The following is a 15,000-nucleotide window of genomic DNA, read 5'->3' on the forward strand; positions in this document are numbered from 1 at the left end:
TCTCCCCCTATCCTCTCCTCCCTCTCCCCCTCTCCTCTCCCCTTTCCCCTCTCCTCTCCTCCCTCTCCCCCTTTCCTCTCCTCTCTTTTTATCTCCTCCTCTCCTCTCCTCTCCTCCCTCTCCCCCTCTCCTCTCATCTCTCTCCTCTCCCCTTTCACCTCTCCTCTCCTCCCTCTCCCCCTCTCCTCTCATCTCTCCCCTCTCCTCCCTCTCCCCCTCTCCCCTCCTCCTTCTCCCCCTCTCCTCTCATCTCTCCCCTCCCCCCTTTCCCCTCTCCTCACCTCCCTCTCTCCCTTCCCTCTCCTCTCCTTTCCTCTCCCCCTCTCCTCTCCTCCTTCTCCCCCTCTTCTTTCCTCTTCTTTCATCTTCCTCCCCTCCTCTCCTCCCTCTCCCCCTCTCCTCTCCTCTCCTCCCTCTCCTCCCTCTCCCCCTATCCTCTCATCTCTCCCCTCTCCTCTCCTCCCTCTTCCCTTTTCCTCTCCTCTTCTTTCATCTCCCCCTCTCCTCTCCTCCTTCTCCCATTCTTCTCTTCTCTCTCCCCTCTCCTCTCCTCCTTCTCCCACTCTTCTCTTCTCTCTCCCCTCTCCTCTCCTCCTTCTCCGCCTCTTCTTTCCTCTTCTTTCATCTCCCCCCTCTCCTCTCCTCCCTTTCCACCTCTCCTCTCCTTTCATTTCCCCCTCTCCTCTCTTTCCTCTCCCCCTCTCCTCTCCTCCCTCTCCCCCTCTCCTCTCCTCCCCTCTCCTCTCCTCCCCTCTCCTCTCCTCTCTTTCCTCTTCCCTCTCCCTTCTCCTCCGTCTCCCCCTATCCTCTCCTCTCCTTTCACCTCCCCCTCTCCTCTCCTCCCCCTCTCCTCTCATCTCTCCCCTCTCCTCTCTCCTTTCATCTCTTTCCTCTCCTCTCTTCTCTCTCCTCTCTCCTGTCTCCTCTCTTCTTTCACCACCTCTCCTCTCCTCTCTCCCCTCTTCTCTCTCCCCTCTTCCCTTTATTCTCATCTCTCCCCTCTTTTCTCCTCCCTCTTCCCCTCTCCTCTCCTCCCTCTTCCCCTCTCCTCTCCAATCCTCTCCTCTCTTCTCCTCTCTCTCTCTCTCCTCTCCTCTCTCCATCTCTCCTCTCCTCTCTCTCTTTCTCCACTTCTCTCTTCTCTCTCCCACTCTTTTCCTCTCTCCTCCCCTCATGTTTCCTCTCTCCCCCTCTTATCTCCTTTCATCTCCCCCTCTCCTATCCCCCTCTCTTCTTCTCTGTCCCTCTCTTCTCCTCTCTTTTCTCTCCTTTTATCTCTCTTTTCCTCTCTCCCTCTCTCCTCTCTTCTCCCACTCTCTCTCCCTTTTTCTCTCCCCCTCTCCTGCCCTGTTTCCCCCTCTATTCTCCTCTCCTCTCTCCCCCTCTCCTCTCTTCTCTCCTGCCGTCTTTCCCCCTCTCCCCCCCTCTCCTCTCTCCTCTTTCTTCATTTCCTCCCTCTCCTCCCCTCTCCTCTCTTCTCCTCTCCTCTTGTCATCCTAATACCGTAATGGCATTGGCATCTGCATTAACTTAGGACAGCATTCTCCCCAAAACACTTTAACCTGTTCACTCTAACTCGGCAAAAAATCGAAACCACGAAAAAAAAAAGAGAGGAAAAAACCCTGCCCACCTTCCCGTGCTTTTTCCTTCTATCGTGCCAGTCGCCGCCAGTCTGTCTTATTCATTTCCGTCACTGCCCTTTGGTAAAAAAAAAAAAAAAAAAAAAAATGGGTTTGTCACCCCAGAACGTCCACCTGAGAAAAAAAAAAGACGATCAACAGCAACTGAAGAATTGTTACCCCAGTTAGACTAGGTTAGTTTAGAATAGGTTAGATTAGGCCAAGTTAGCTTGGGTTAGGTTAGGGTAGGTTAATTTAAGATATATTAGGTTAGGCTAAGTTAGCTTAGGTTAAGCTAGGTTAGGTTACTTTAGGTTAGGCTAGGTTACTATAGGTTAGGTTAGGTTACTTTAGGTTAGGCTAGGTTGGATAAGATTAGGTTAGTCTGGGTTACTTCAGGCTATGTTAGCTTAGGATAGGCTACGTTAGTTTATTTTAGGTTAGGCTAGGTTAAGTTAGCTTAGGTTCGATTAGATAAGGCTGGGTTACTTTAGTCCAAGTTAGGTTAAGTTAGGTTACGTTACGCTAGGAATTGTCACCCCAGGATAGACCAACTGAAGAATTGTAACCTTGTCGAAGTCTGTGAAAGGTCTTCAGGTGATTCACCTTTTATTTTAGATATAAAACTACTTAAATAAAATCCTCATCGTATTTGTAGCGTCTTCTCAGGTTTTCTTTTCATTCAAACAAATGCGACCCACGTAGCTTCGTTTCTTCTCTTGTGCAACCCACCACGAATGTAGCGGGTGGGTAGTGGGGGTTACGGAAAGAAGGAAAGGGGTGTTAGTGAGTTCGTTGTCTTTTATTGGTAAGGTTAGAACTGAACTGATTTTACATGTAGCTCGAAGCCGCGTGGACAAACTCCTGTGGTGCATAAATATCTCTAAATGCATTGGGTTGGGTCAACGTTGGGTCTTGCTGTCACACTAACCAGGCAGGTGTGTAAGTCAGGTCGAAGCGCGTTCTTTCTGATACATGCCAAGTGGCCAAGCAAATGTGCGCGTCAGGTTGCTGTGCCGTGAGGCTTGTACACTCTGAACACAACAAATTATTTATTTCGCTCGCTCGCTGCTATGAGCGTATATGATATTTTTTCATAACTAAATATTCCGTCCTTTCATCTATTGTGGGTATACCAGGGGAAGCGATTGCATAAAGCAGGCGTGCCAATACTTAGATATAAACATACATGCATACATTCACACATAAATACGTACATACATATACCAAAAGGCCCTTACCCCGTTATAAGGGGGGTGACCTAATCAAGACATACTCCCATCCAACACCCAGTTGTTGCCTCTCCTTTTTTAGTTCCTTGTGGATGAATGGTCATCCCATCCTTCCGGCACATTCCTCTGGTCAGAAGCAATGCAGCAAGACGCAGACACGCAATGATATTTTGCGTGGAGATTTGTTTGGTCAGGGGCAACTGGTATCACTGGTATGACTTCATATCAAACCAGAGACTGTGCTGAGACTCGGTGGTCTAGGCCAGTGTTTCTCAACCTTTTTTGTTTTGTGGCCCCTTTCGACACGATAAAAAATCTTATGGCTCCCCATGCCAACCCCATCCATCCCTCACCCTGATCATCCAAAGAAGTGAAAATATCATGGACTCAAAACACTTCAGGCATGAATCAAATAACAATATTAGTTGGATAAATTTATTTGTTGAATACTATCAAAATGAATAAAGCAGGAATACATGTAGGCGAACTTGGCTCTTTTTTCAAAAGTTTCAGTGGGATCCCTGTGACTGATGCAGGGCTGCCAACTTATCGATATTTGGCTCCAGAGATGTCAGAGAAAGACGTAAATCGCCTCTTTTTTCTATATCAAGGCGGTTTCGAGTCTTTGACAGCAAGTGCATCACCCGACTGAAACCAGTCTCAACTAAGTACGACGTGGGAAAAGCAAGTAGAAGCAACTTCACTTCCTTCCAGAGCAGTGGGTACTTTTCATACACATCTTGATTTATCCACAGCTTATGGCGCCCTCCACGCTTGAACCTTGCTCGAGCTGTTGTGTCATTCTGCAGTTCAATGACACTTTCTTGTAGGGTGACATCAACTTCAGATGCATCAGCAATGAACGGGTCCACAAACCAGTCAGGCACGGTCATTTGAAGTAGGTCAGAAAAGCGAGTTTCCATATCATTATGCAACTGCTTCAGATGGTCGACATACACTGCTAGGTCAGCATCAAGCAGCTCGGTGGATATACTTGCTAAGGATGGAAACTGGGCAAACTCCCGTCTCCCAAGGTTCAGCCAGAACAGCTTGAGTTTCCCTATAAATGCAGTGATCGCCTCCTTGCATGAAAACAAGGTGGAGTCATTTCCTTGAAGCTCTTTGTTCAGAACATTTAGCTTTTCAAATATGTCTGACAGGTAGAGTATATCGCTCTTTGCATCAACAAGCTTTTGTCCGCGTTCCGTCTCACTCAAGAAGGAGATAACACTGCCCCAAAGTGTAACAAAACGTTGCAAACAATTACCCTTAGACAGCCACCTAACTTCCGTGTGCAACACAAGTCGTTCGAGTTCTTCATTATTCTTCCCACATAGTTGCTGAAAAGGGCGATACTGCAGAGCATTCTTTTTTATCAAGTTTAGAGCTTTGATAACATGCCCAAGTGCTTCATGCAGACGTCCTGCTAAGTTTTTGGCGACCAGGTGCTGCCGGTGAACAACACAGTGCACACAAACGACGTTGGGGACAGCTTTTTTCAAGTACGCACTGAATCCCCGATACCTTCCGATCATAGCAGCAGCGCCATCTGTTGCACAAGCCACGATGTTCTTGAGTGGAATGTTGTTTTCCTCAAAATATGCCTCAAGTTTTTTGAAGATTGACTCGCCTTTAGTGTCAGTTGTTAATTTCAGTGCAAAAATCAGTTCTTCACGTATTCCATCAACATCAAGGAACCTTGCGAACGCCATCAAAAGGGCAGAATTATCAGGTAAAGTAGTTTCGTCAAGTTGAAGCGAGAACTCATTCACCTGCAGTTTTAAGACTAATTGGCTCTCAACATCAGCAGCCATTTCATCGATGCGTCGCGATACTGAAGAGTTGCTCAGCGGAATAACACTAGTGACCTCTTGTGGACTTTGCTTCATGACTGTTGAAAGCACTATGACCACTGCCGGCATGATGAGAGATTCACCAATAGTCTGAGGTTTGGCTGCTTTTGCGATCAAATTGATATCTTGTAAGAAGCCAGCATTCCTGTCTATTTTTGCCACTTTTTGGGTGAATATACTATTCACTGCCATCCTTCCTTGAAACTCATCACGTAAATTCTTGAAAAAAACTAGCGGCTTCTCTTTCTTGTCTTTATGAGCAGTCTCCAGATGTTTTTTCACTTTGCAGGGGCGCATACTCTCATTTGACATGGAGGCCTTGTATATCAGGCACAGGGGCATTGTAGAATTTTGTGGGGGACTCGATGAATCCATAAGCAAGGTATTCGACTGAATATTGCCTGCATTTTTTCTTAGATGCACTGGCCATACTTTTCTGGAACATAAACAAACGAAACTCATTAATACTAAGTACCGATATTATTGAATGGGAAATATCTGCCCTCCAAATAACTAAGCAAGCTAACAAATAAACAAAAACTATTAGCCATAGGTTTTGCGTTTCGCGAAAAGGAATGCAGTCTGCTCTTTACACACAGTTTCAACATACATACCAGAAATGAGATGCATTCTTTGCTCACAACCTGAAGCAAAACGACGAAAATAAACTTATGGTTTTAATGCGAAAATTCAGCGATAGCGAAGCAATAGTAGAAAAAAAACAATCACAGGGAAAAGAAAACTCCAGATTGGTCATGTTCTAGCCCACCACGAAACAAATACCTCAAAAAAAAAAAAAAAAAAAAAAAAAAAAACGCTACACAGCAGTAGCAGAGCCAAGTGCTTGTATTCGGCCTGGCACGTTTATATACTATACAGTGTTTCCGGCGCAACCCTTTGTTGTGCCACTTTTATCTTGCGACTAGTGTTTCCGGCGGTACCATGTGTTGTGACGCTTTCATCTCGCAAGCCAGCGCCGGAAGTCTGCTGCTGCAGCCTGTATAGGTGTGCGTGTGTGCGTGCTAACTCTGTGGCGCATCTATGCGGCTACACCGCCGCAATCCCACTGACACATGAATCACACGCGCTTGCTCACACGCTCAATTGCATCGACATACAGTTGTCATGTGCCACCATTTATCCTCGCTAACAAACGAAATTCCTCTGTGGCTCCCCGCGACCTCCCGTGGCCCCCCATTTCTTAAAATTGGCCGCGTGGCTTCCGTTGAGAAACACTGGTCTAGGCCAGTTACCTTCAGCATAATTCGTGAGCGTCAACTCCGGCTATATGGGCATCATGTAGCACATTTCCTTGATATTGATCCTATTCACAGGGAAACGAAGGGGACGCCCACATAATTCATGGCTAGGGCAAGTGGATCGGACCTGTAGAGGGTTGTTTGGAGTGGGAAGGAAGGGCGTCCGAATGGGAGCTTGCTCGGAGAGACCGTAGGGACTGGCGCCGGTGTGTGAGTGAAGCAACGCGCTCCCTGGCGTATGACGGACCCCCCCCCCCAATGGATGATGATTGTTGAGAAGCAACGAAAGAGAGAGACAGAGAGAGAGGAGAGAGAGAGTGAACCAGACGTTAACACCCTGTAAAACCATCAACACTGGGAGGAGGGTTGGTCACGCCCTAGCTCCTCCTCCTCCTCCTCCTCTTCCTATTCCTTCTTCACCTCCTCCTCTTCCTATTCCTTCTTCACCTCCTCCTCTTCCTCCTTCACCTCCCCCTCGTCCTCAATCTCCTCCACCTCCTCCTCCCCCTCCTCCTCCTCCTCCTCCTCCTCTTTCTCCTCCTCTTTCACCTCCTCCTTCTCCTCCTCCTCCTCTCCTCCTTCTCCTCCTCCTCCTCCTCCTGATTCGCGACAGTTTAGTGAAATTTATAGAAGAAAATAAAATTATGAAAGATTCACAACATGGCTTCCGTAGCAAACGCTCATGTTTAACTAATCTCCTCGACTTCTTTCATGACGTCTTTAGCAAATACGAGGAATGTAGATCTATTGATAAGATATATCTAGATTTTCAGAAGGCATTCGATAAAGTTCCTCATAAACGATTGCTCGACAAATTAAGAACACAGTATTTCTGGTAATATCCACAACTGTATTAAAGATTGGCTCTCTGAACGAAAACAGAACACTGTAATTAACGGGGCCTTATCTAGCTGGCTCAACGCTAAAAGTGGCGTACCGCAAGGATCAATTTTGGGACCCGTTTTGTTCTTAATATATATAAATGATCTGGACGACGGCCTCCTCTGCAAAATATCAAAATTTGCTGATGGCACAAAAATCACCGGTAAAGTAACAACCACCAAAGAGAAAGAAACTATGCAATTCGACCTAGACAGATTATCAAGCTGGGCAAACAAGAGGCAATTGAAATTTAACGTTAACAAATGTAAAGTCATGCACATTGGAAGTAACAATGATCACATCCAATACCAGATGAATGGCGTAATACTGGACTCAGTAACTAAAGAAAAAGATCTAGGCGTTTTGATATCAAATGACTTGAAGCCAAGTCAGTATTGTTCTGAAGTTGTTATAATGGCAAATAAATTGGTTGGCTTCATCGGAAGAGTCTTCGAAAATAAATCAGAAAAAATATTGCTAAACCTTTATAATTCCTTGGTCCGTCCCCATCTCGAATACTGTGTACAATTTTGGTCCCCATACTACCAGAAAGATATTAATAGACTAGAAAGAGTGCGACGAAGAATGACCAAAATGATACCAAGGCTGAGAAATATGCCGTATGAAGAAAGACTTAAAAGTCTAAATTTATTCTGACTTTCAAAAAGTAGAATGCGAGGAGACTTAATCGAGGTTTTTAGAATGTTCAAAGGCTTTGACAACATCACTGTCGAAGATTACTTCTTATTAGACCAATCAAATACAAGAAGACGTCACGATTTTAAAGTAATTGGTAAAAGATTTTCTTCGAATGAAAGTAAGCATTTCTTCTTTAACCGGGTTGTTAATGCGTGGAATTCGTTACCTTCCACTGTCGTTGAAAGTAACACAATGATAACATTTAAAAATCGACTAGATAAATACTTAGACTCTAATCCGCAAATGAAATATTATCCCTTGCAATAAAAGATCTGATAGCCCGGCAATTAATTGTAATTGGATAGGATAGTGGTAGCAGTAGTGTTAGTTCATCTTCTATCGCCTAGTTACCCTGTTTTCTTAACTGTAGCTTAGTATAGCAAACACAAATGGCCTCGTTAGGGCCAGTAAGCCTGCTGTTGTTTGTTCTTCCTGTGTGTTCCTTTGTGTTCCTCTTCCTCCTCATCCACCTCCTCCTCCTGCTCCTCCTCATTTCAATCGTGTCCAACTTTTCAAGAGGCACAAATCAATCCTCCACTGTATGAGGCCATGAAGAGAGAAAGGGAGAGAGAGAGAGAGAGAGAGAGAGAGAGAGAGAGAGAGAGAGAGAGAGAGAGAGAGATTGTTGTCATGGGCTGTAGCTCACTAGCTCTTCTATCCTATTGGCAAATCTCGCGCCGCTTTCGTGCGTCATTAGTTTATATCTTGTATATTGGCTGAGTCAGTCAAGGGAATGGTGAGAAAGACAGACAGACACACACACACACACACACACACACACACACACACACACACACACACACACACACACACACACACACACACACACACACACACACACACACACACACACACACACACAGAGAGAGAGAGAGAGAGAGAGAGAGAGAGAGAGAGATGAGATTGTTGTCATGGGCTCACTAGCGCTTCTATCCTATTGGCAAATCTCGCGCCGCTTTCGTGCATCATTAGTTTATATCTTGTATGTTGGCTGCGTCAGTCAAGGGAATGGTGAGAAAGACAGACAGACAGAGAGAGAGAGAGAGTAGGAAGGTTGGGAGAAGAGAGGAGACAAGATCAAGGGATTAGGAATGAAAGGTAACAGGGTACAAAGGTAAGAGAGAGAGAGAGAGTAGGAAGGTTGGAAGAGGGGAGAGGATCAATGGATAAGGAAGGAAAGTTACAGGGTACAAAGAAAAAAGAGAGAGAATTGTTGTTATGGACTCTGTTTTACCAGCGCTTATCCTTGGTGAGAGAGGAGGAGAGGTATGAGGAGAGAAGAGAGAGGGGAGACAAGAACCATAGTAACGCAGGGAGCGAGATGAAAAATTGAAAATACACAATAAATGACCAAATAGATAGAGTAAATGAATATACCAGAAACTATTCAATAGGTACATATGTAAAACATGAATATGTAAGTAACTGTGAATCAGTAAGTAAATAAAAGATTAACAAACAAATTGATATATTATGGAATAAAGGAATGATCATATGAAACACACAATTACGCACACACATGTTGAAAGATACAAAGACGGGTCACTACGAGCATAGTTCCCTTCCCGTAGAATACAAGTAGGTAAATATACACATACACACACATACATACGCACGCGCACACATACACACAAACACGCACAAACACACATATACTGCACAGATATGTACACACGACTCGATGGCACAGTTGGTAGAGTTCCTGGCCGCCACTACGGCGATTCGGGTTCGAGTCCCGCCCAGGGCTGAAATAGTTTTAGTGTCGCTGCGCTGCGACACAGGTAGTTGGGTGTGTGAGTGCGTGTAAGGTCACAACATTACCCAGAGATCGGTCGTATATGAGCTCTGAGCTCTCTTGCGGGAGGGAAATAGCTGTCGATCACGAATCCAACACGTGATCCAAGGCCATGGTGAATCATATATACTGTACAGATATGTGCATATGCACTCTCTCTCTCTCTCTTTCTCTCTCTCTCTCTCTCTCTCTCTCTCTCTCTCTCTCTCTCTCTCTCTCTCTCTCTCTCTCACACACACACACACACACACACACACACACACACACACACACACACACACACATGCTAAAAGCTTGTACTCTGACCCAACTAGCCCTTTCGCTACTCACGTAGGTTTTCCTAAGTTGAATAAAATGGCCTGGCGGCAGCCCAGCAGAAGCTACAGAAGTCGTGAAGAGCAGTGAATGGGTTAGGGTCCCCCCTCCTCCTCTTCCTTTCCCCCTCTTCCCTTCCCCCTCTCCCTCTCCTCCTTTCCCTCTCCCCTCCCCTCTCCCCCCTTCCCCCTCTCTTCCCCTTTCCCTCTCCCCCTCCCCCTCTCTTCCCCTTTCCCTCTCCCCTCCCCCCTTTTTCCCCTCTCCCTCTCCCACTCTCTCTCCCCCCTCACTCCAACGCACGCACGTCCTTTGGGCAACTCGGCTATTTATAAACTCGGTGAAGAGGTGGGTAAACAGTGGGGTTCAGTACACAAGCATTCGTTATACGCAAGAGGTGTCGATGTAGGACCGTGTTCCGGGGGTGGGTAGCGGTGGAGAAGGGCACGCCCGCACGCCCGTAGACGTATTTGGGTGGGCGTGGTCTCCTCCTGTAGCGAAGGATGCCAACTCTCGTCCGTCGGGGTAGTTTACCGAACCCGCAGTTTACGAGACAGGTAGTTTATGTTGCACTGAGGTGGGGGGGAGGGGGAGGGATGTAGTGGATTTCGGCATGGAATTCTTCTTCTACGCATGTGCACCACCAACGGAGTGTGAGATTTTTCGTGAGAAATGTGTGTGTGATGACAAGTTGGGGGTGGGGAGTAAACAAGTGGTGATTTACTTTTTTCTCTATTTTTTCATCTAATGTTTCGAACACAAGGCTGAGATCACAGACCGTATTGAAATCTACATGTTCGCTTGTATATTTATTAGTATTGTTATTATTATTATTATTATTATTATTATTATTATTATTATTATTATCACCATTATCATTATTATTATTACTATTATCATTATTATAGTTATTATTATAATTATCATTTCTTCATTATTATTATTATTATTATTAATATCATTATTATTACTATTGTCATTATTGTTGCTAGTAGTAGTAGTAGTATAATGGCATCATTACTATAATGATTATTATTATTACTTTTTTACTTTTTCTGATTCCTAGGCACATATGCGGACATATTTACCTTGTTATTACTTTTTTTTAACCCTCTGAGAAAGCATACGAGAAACAAACTTCTCAACTACGCCACGTGATCTCACTTTGGACCAGTTTCAGAATTTTGTCCAGCCTGGTATCAGACAACTGTATTAAGCAATGAGGAACCCTCGTACCGTAAAGGGTCAGTCACCATCAACCTCCCCCCCCCCCGCCCAGCATCAGCACTTTTGTCAGATGAACAAATCCTTCGTCGAGGAACGATGTCTTCTCCTCTCTGTTACTCTGGTCTTCAACTGTAGGTGGTAGCAGTGGTGGTGGTAGTAGTAGTGATGGTAGTAGTGGTGGTAGTGGTAGTAGTGATGGTAGTAGTGGTGGTGGTAGTGGTAGTAGTGGTGATGGTAGTGGTAGTAGTGATGGTGGTAGTAGTGATGGTGTTAGTAGTGGTGGTGGTAGTGGTAGTAGTGGTGATGGTAGTGGTAGTAGTGATGGTGGTAGTAGTGATGGTGTTAGTAGTGGTGGTGTTAGTAGTGATGGTGGTAGTAGTGATGGTGTTAGTAGTGGTAGTGGTGATGGTGGTGGTGTTAGTAGTGATGGTGGTAGTAGTGGTGGTGGTAGTGGTAGTAGTGGTGATGGTAGTGGTAGTAGTGGTGATGGTAGTGGTAGTAGTGATGGTGATAGTAGTGATGGTGGTAGTAGTGGTGGTGGTAGTAGTGGTGATGGTGGTAGTATTAGTGGTGGTGGCAGTGGTGGTTGTGATACTAGTAGTGGTGGTGGTAGCGGTGGCAGTGGTAGTGGTGGTAGTAGTGGTGGCAATGGTGTTAGTGGTGGTGGTCCTATTCTTTCTCTTGTTCCTCCTACTTCTCTTCTTCTTCCTCCTCCTCTTGTTCTTCTTCCTCCTCCTCTTGTTCTTCTTCCTCCTCCTCTTGTTCTTCTTCCTCCTCTTCCTCTTCCTCCCCTCCTATTCCTCTTCCTCTTGTTCTTCTTCCTCCTCCTCCTCCTCTTCTTCCTCCTCCCCTCCTCCTTCTCCTCTTTCTCCTCCTTCTCTTCCATTTCCTCCTCCTCCTCCCCTCCTCCTTCCCCCTCCTCCTCCTCTTCCTTCTTCTCCTCCTTTTCCTCCTCCTCCTCCTCCTCCTCCCCCTTTTCCTCCTCCTCCTCCTCCCCGTCGCACACAACCCAGGCCCCGACGCGAGGCGCCATCGTCATGCCTGGAAGCCTGGAAGCGCCGCGCGACAGAGTCGTTCGATGACAAGAGGAGAGATGGCGACCGACACGCGGCGGCGGCGGCGTCGGCGGCGGCGGGGCAAGACATGACCTCTGCCCTCGCATCGTCAGCACCACCCGAGGCCCACCGTCATTATCTTTGTTGTCAGAGTCATGAGGTCAACTTTCAGGTCACCCATCAGGTCACCCTTCAAGTCATCGTTCTGGTCCTTATTCAGGTCACCCGTCAGGTCGCCCTTTGATCCATGGCACTTACTCGGGTACTCACAGTCAGGTGTTGGTTCATGAGCAGCGTCTGACGGGTTAGCAGGTGGTGTAAAGAGAGGGGGAGCGGTTGTGGGTGTCAGAGAAGGTGGGAGTGGTGGAGGTGGAGATGGAGTGGAAGGAGGAAGTGAGGCAGAAGGGCAGAAATGTTCGTAGTCGTAATGTGTTGTGGCAGTGGTGGTGACAGTGGTGGTGGTTGTGGTGGAGATGGTGGTGGTAGTGATGGAGGTAGTGGTAGTGTGGCATCGTTTCATGACTTCAGTCTTGCCCATCGTCTTCAAGGTCTGAAGGATACGATCAGTCCTCCTCCTCATGGAACTACTTCTCCATCTCTGAGACAAGACGGAACGAAGAGCCAAAGTTCACGAAAATGTACGATGGAAGGAGCACTGGAGGAAGGGTGTAGAACAGTAAAAGCACCTACCACCACCACCTCATCTTCTTCCTCCTCCTCCTTTTTCTCCTGCTCTTTCTCTTCCTCCTCCTCCTCTTCTTCCATTTCCTTTTCTTCTTCCTCCTCCTCTTCTTCCACTTCCTTTTCTTCCTCCTCTTCCTCCTTCTCCTTTTCTTCATCCTCCTCTACCACCACCTTGTCACTGCAGGGGACAGCCTCAGGCCTTACAAAGCTGGCCCAGGCGGTAGTCCCTTGACTGAAAGGGTCAGGTTAGAGCTCAGTCAATTTGTCTCTCCGAACTAAGGGGGACCACCCGCCTTGGCCTGAGTCAAAGACCAAAGAGGCATGTTGCCAGCCCCCAGGGTGTGAGTGTGTGTGTGTGTGTGTGGGGGGGGGGTGATGTCAGTAATGGGGCATCGTTTGAGGACTTCCGTCACGGATTTGCATGTGCGCCACTTAGGGTAAACACATGAGTTAGGGACCCATAACGGGGTTAGATGGCTACCGAGTCGTCGGAAGTTCGTGTGCCTTTAGATTTGCATTAGGTTATCATCCATTTTGGTATCCAGAACATCATCCTTACTGACGCAAGACCTGAGGAGGAGCCGGTTTAGTCACGGTCAACCCGATCATGTGACATGTAGCATTGGGTTAGGTTTGGTTAGGCTGGGTTTGGTTAGGTTATGTTTGGTTAATTTAGGTTTAGTTAAGGGATCACATGAAGAATCGTCACCCCAGACTTCGACGGGGTGACAATTCTTCATGTGGGCTATCCTAGGGTGACAATTCTTCATGCGGACCATCATGGGTTTACGATTCTTCGGTTGTATATGTTGATGACAATAAGCCTAACCTTCATTCAACCTAACTCAACCTAACCTTTATTCCACTGTTGATATTCAGCGTACTGGGGTGACCATTCTTCAGGTGGGATCTCATGGGTGACAATTCTTCATGTGGGCGTTCTGGGGTGACAATTCTTCATGTGACCGTGGTTAAGTTAGGTTTGGTTAGGTTAGGATAGGCTTGGGAAGGTTGGGTTAGATTAGGTTTGGTTAGGTTTGGTTAAGTCGGTTTAGGTTTGGTTAGGTTTGGTTTGCTTAGGTTAGGTTAGGTGCCAGTCGATGGCCAAAGGTACAACACATGTTCCTAGCACCTTCATTGGTGTATAGGAGATTAATGATTCAGTTTAACGTTTCGAACCCCCCCCCCCTACCGGTAGGCTAGGACGGTGTCCCTTAGAGGATTTTGTAGTGTGGGGTTTAATGAACCACGCCCTTGGTCCAACTCGAAAGAGGCAGAATTTCGAACTGTCGTCACCTTGACCTCCGCCACAAGTAAGGACGCCCTAACTCGCTTGGTCAGCGGGCATCCTCAGGTGATATGTATGTATATATATATATATATATATATATATATACATATATATATGTATATATATATATATAAATATGTGTGTGTGTGTGTGTGTGTGTGTGTGTGTGTGTGTGTGTGTGTGTGTGCGTATAAAACAATGAAAAATAATGATAAATAATAAGAATAATAAAATCCCAAATATTACAAAGGAAGAGCATGCCGACAGGAGACCTTTTGGCCCATAAATAGGTACGATGAGAAAAAAGTGAAAAGTAAATAGATAAATAAACGAAACAAATAAATAAGTAAATAGAATAAATAAGATAAATAGATAATATTTAAATATTTTTATCTGTAAAAACAGGACCGTGGCGCAACGGTTCAACAATATAAAGATGCAGTCTTAACCTCATTTACCGACTTGACCATTGATGCCTTCTTTCATTTGTCCGCTTCGTTCTCTTGCACCATTCTATTGTTATCTTTGAAAATTGTATATTCCATTTCATTCTGGATGCTACCAAGCCTTGTTCATTTTTTACACTTGTTCATCTACTTGTCGTTCATTTACTTGTTTATTTATTAAGAATGTTGAAAAACGTTTAGGGATGCGTGGATACCGTGTCGAACTCATGAGCAGGTGGTCGTGAGTTCGATTCCCGGGACCCGCTACGTGTCTCTTGCGTTGGTTCCCGACAGCCCTGGCCAGGCGGGGAGGCGACCCAAACATCGGCCTAAAAACCCAGAGCTTGTCCTACCAGTGGGTTTCACATTTCTCACTTCAAGGGAGTGGAATGCTGAGTTTTGAGTTTTGAAAATCCTTTACTTGCTGTCAGTTTAAACGAAAAATATATCAGAAAAGATCTGCCCTGATATAACCTGACTTAACCTGACCTGACCTGATCTACCCAACTTAAACTTACGCTGACGTTAACCAACCTAATGTAACCTAGCCTAACCTACTAAACTTAAACATAAGCTAACTTAGTCTATCCAACTTGAACTTAGTTAACCTCACCCAACCTAATGTAACCTAGCCAAACCTACTAAA

The 15,000-nt window shown here is 45.8% G+C and overlaps 2 protein-coding genes across 7 annotated transcripts in view; one reads left to right on the forward strand and one right to left on the reverse strand.

Annotated features, from left to right (window-relative positions):
* LOC143028346 (uncharacterized) overlaps nucleotides 1–15,000 on the forward strand; it is a 411,624-nt gene that overhangs the window by 82,896 nt on the left and 313,728 nt on the right. The gene's annotated exons all lie outside the window — the stretch shown is intronic.
* LOC143028047 (zinc finger MYM-type protein 6-like) lies at nucleotides 3,361–5,001 on the reverse strand. The gene has a single exon (XM_076189689.1). The coding sequence runs from the start codon at nucleotides 4,999–5,001 to the stop codon at nucleotides 3,361–3,363; it is 1,641 nt and encodes a 546-aa protein (XP_076045804.1).

Source organism: Oratosquilla oratoria, chromosome 9, assembly GCF_046742065.1.
Source record: "Oratosquilla oratoria isolate Oo_2021 chromosome 9, ASM4674206v1, whole genome shotgun sequence".
Taxonomy (NCBI): Eukaryota; Metazoa; Arthropoda; class Malacostraca; order Stomatopoda; family Squillidae; genus Oratosquilla; species Oratosquilla oratoria.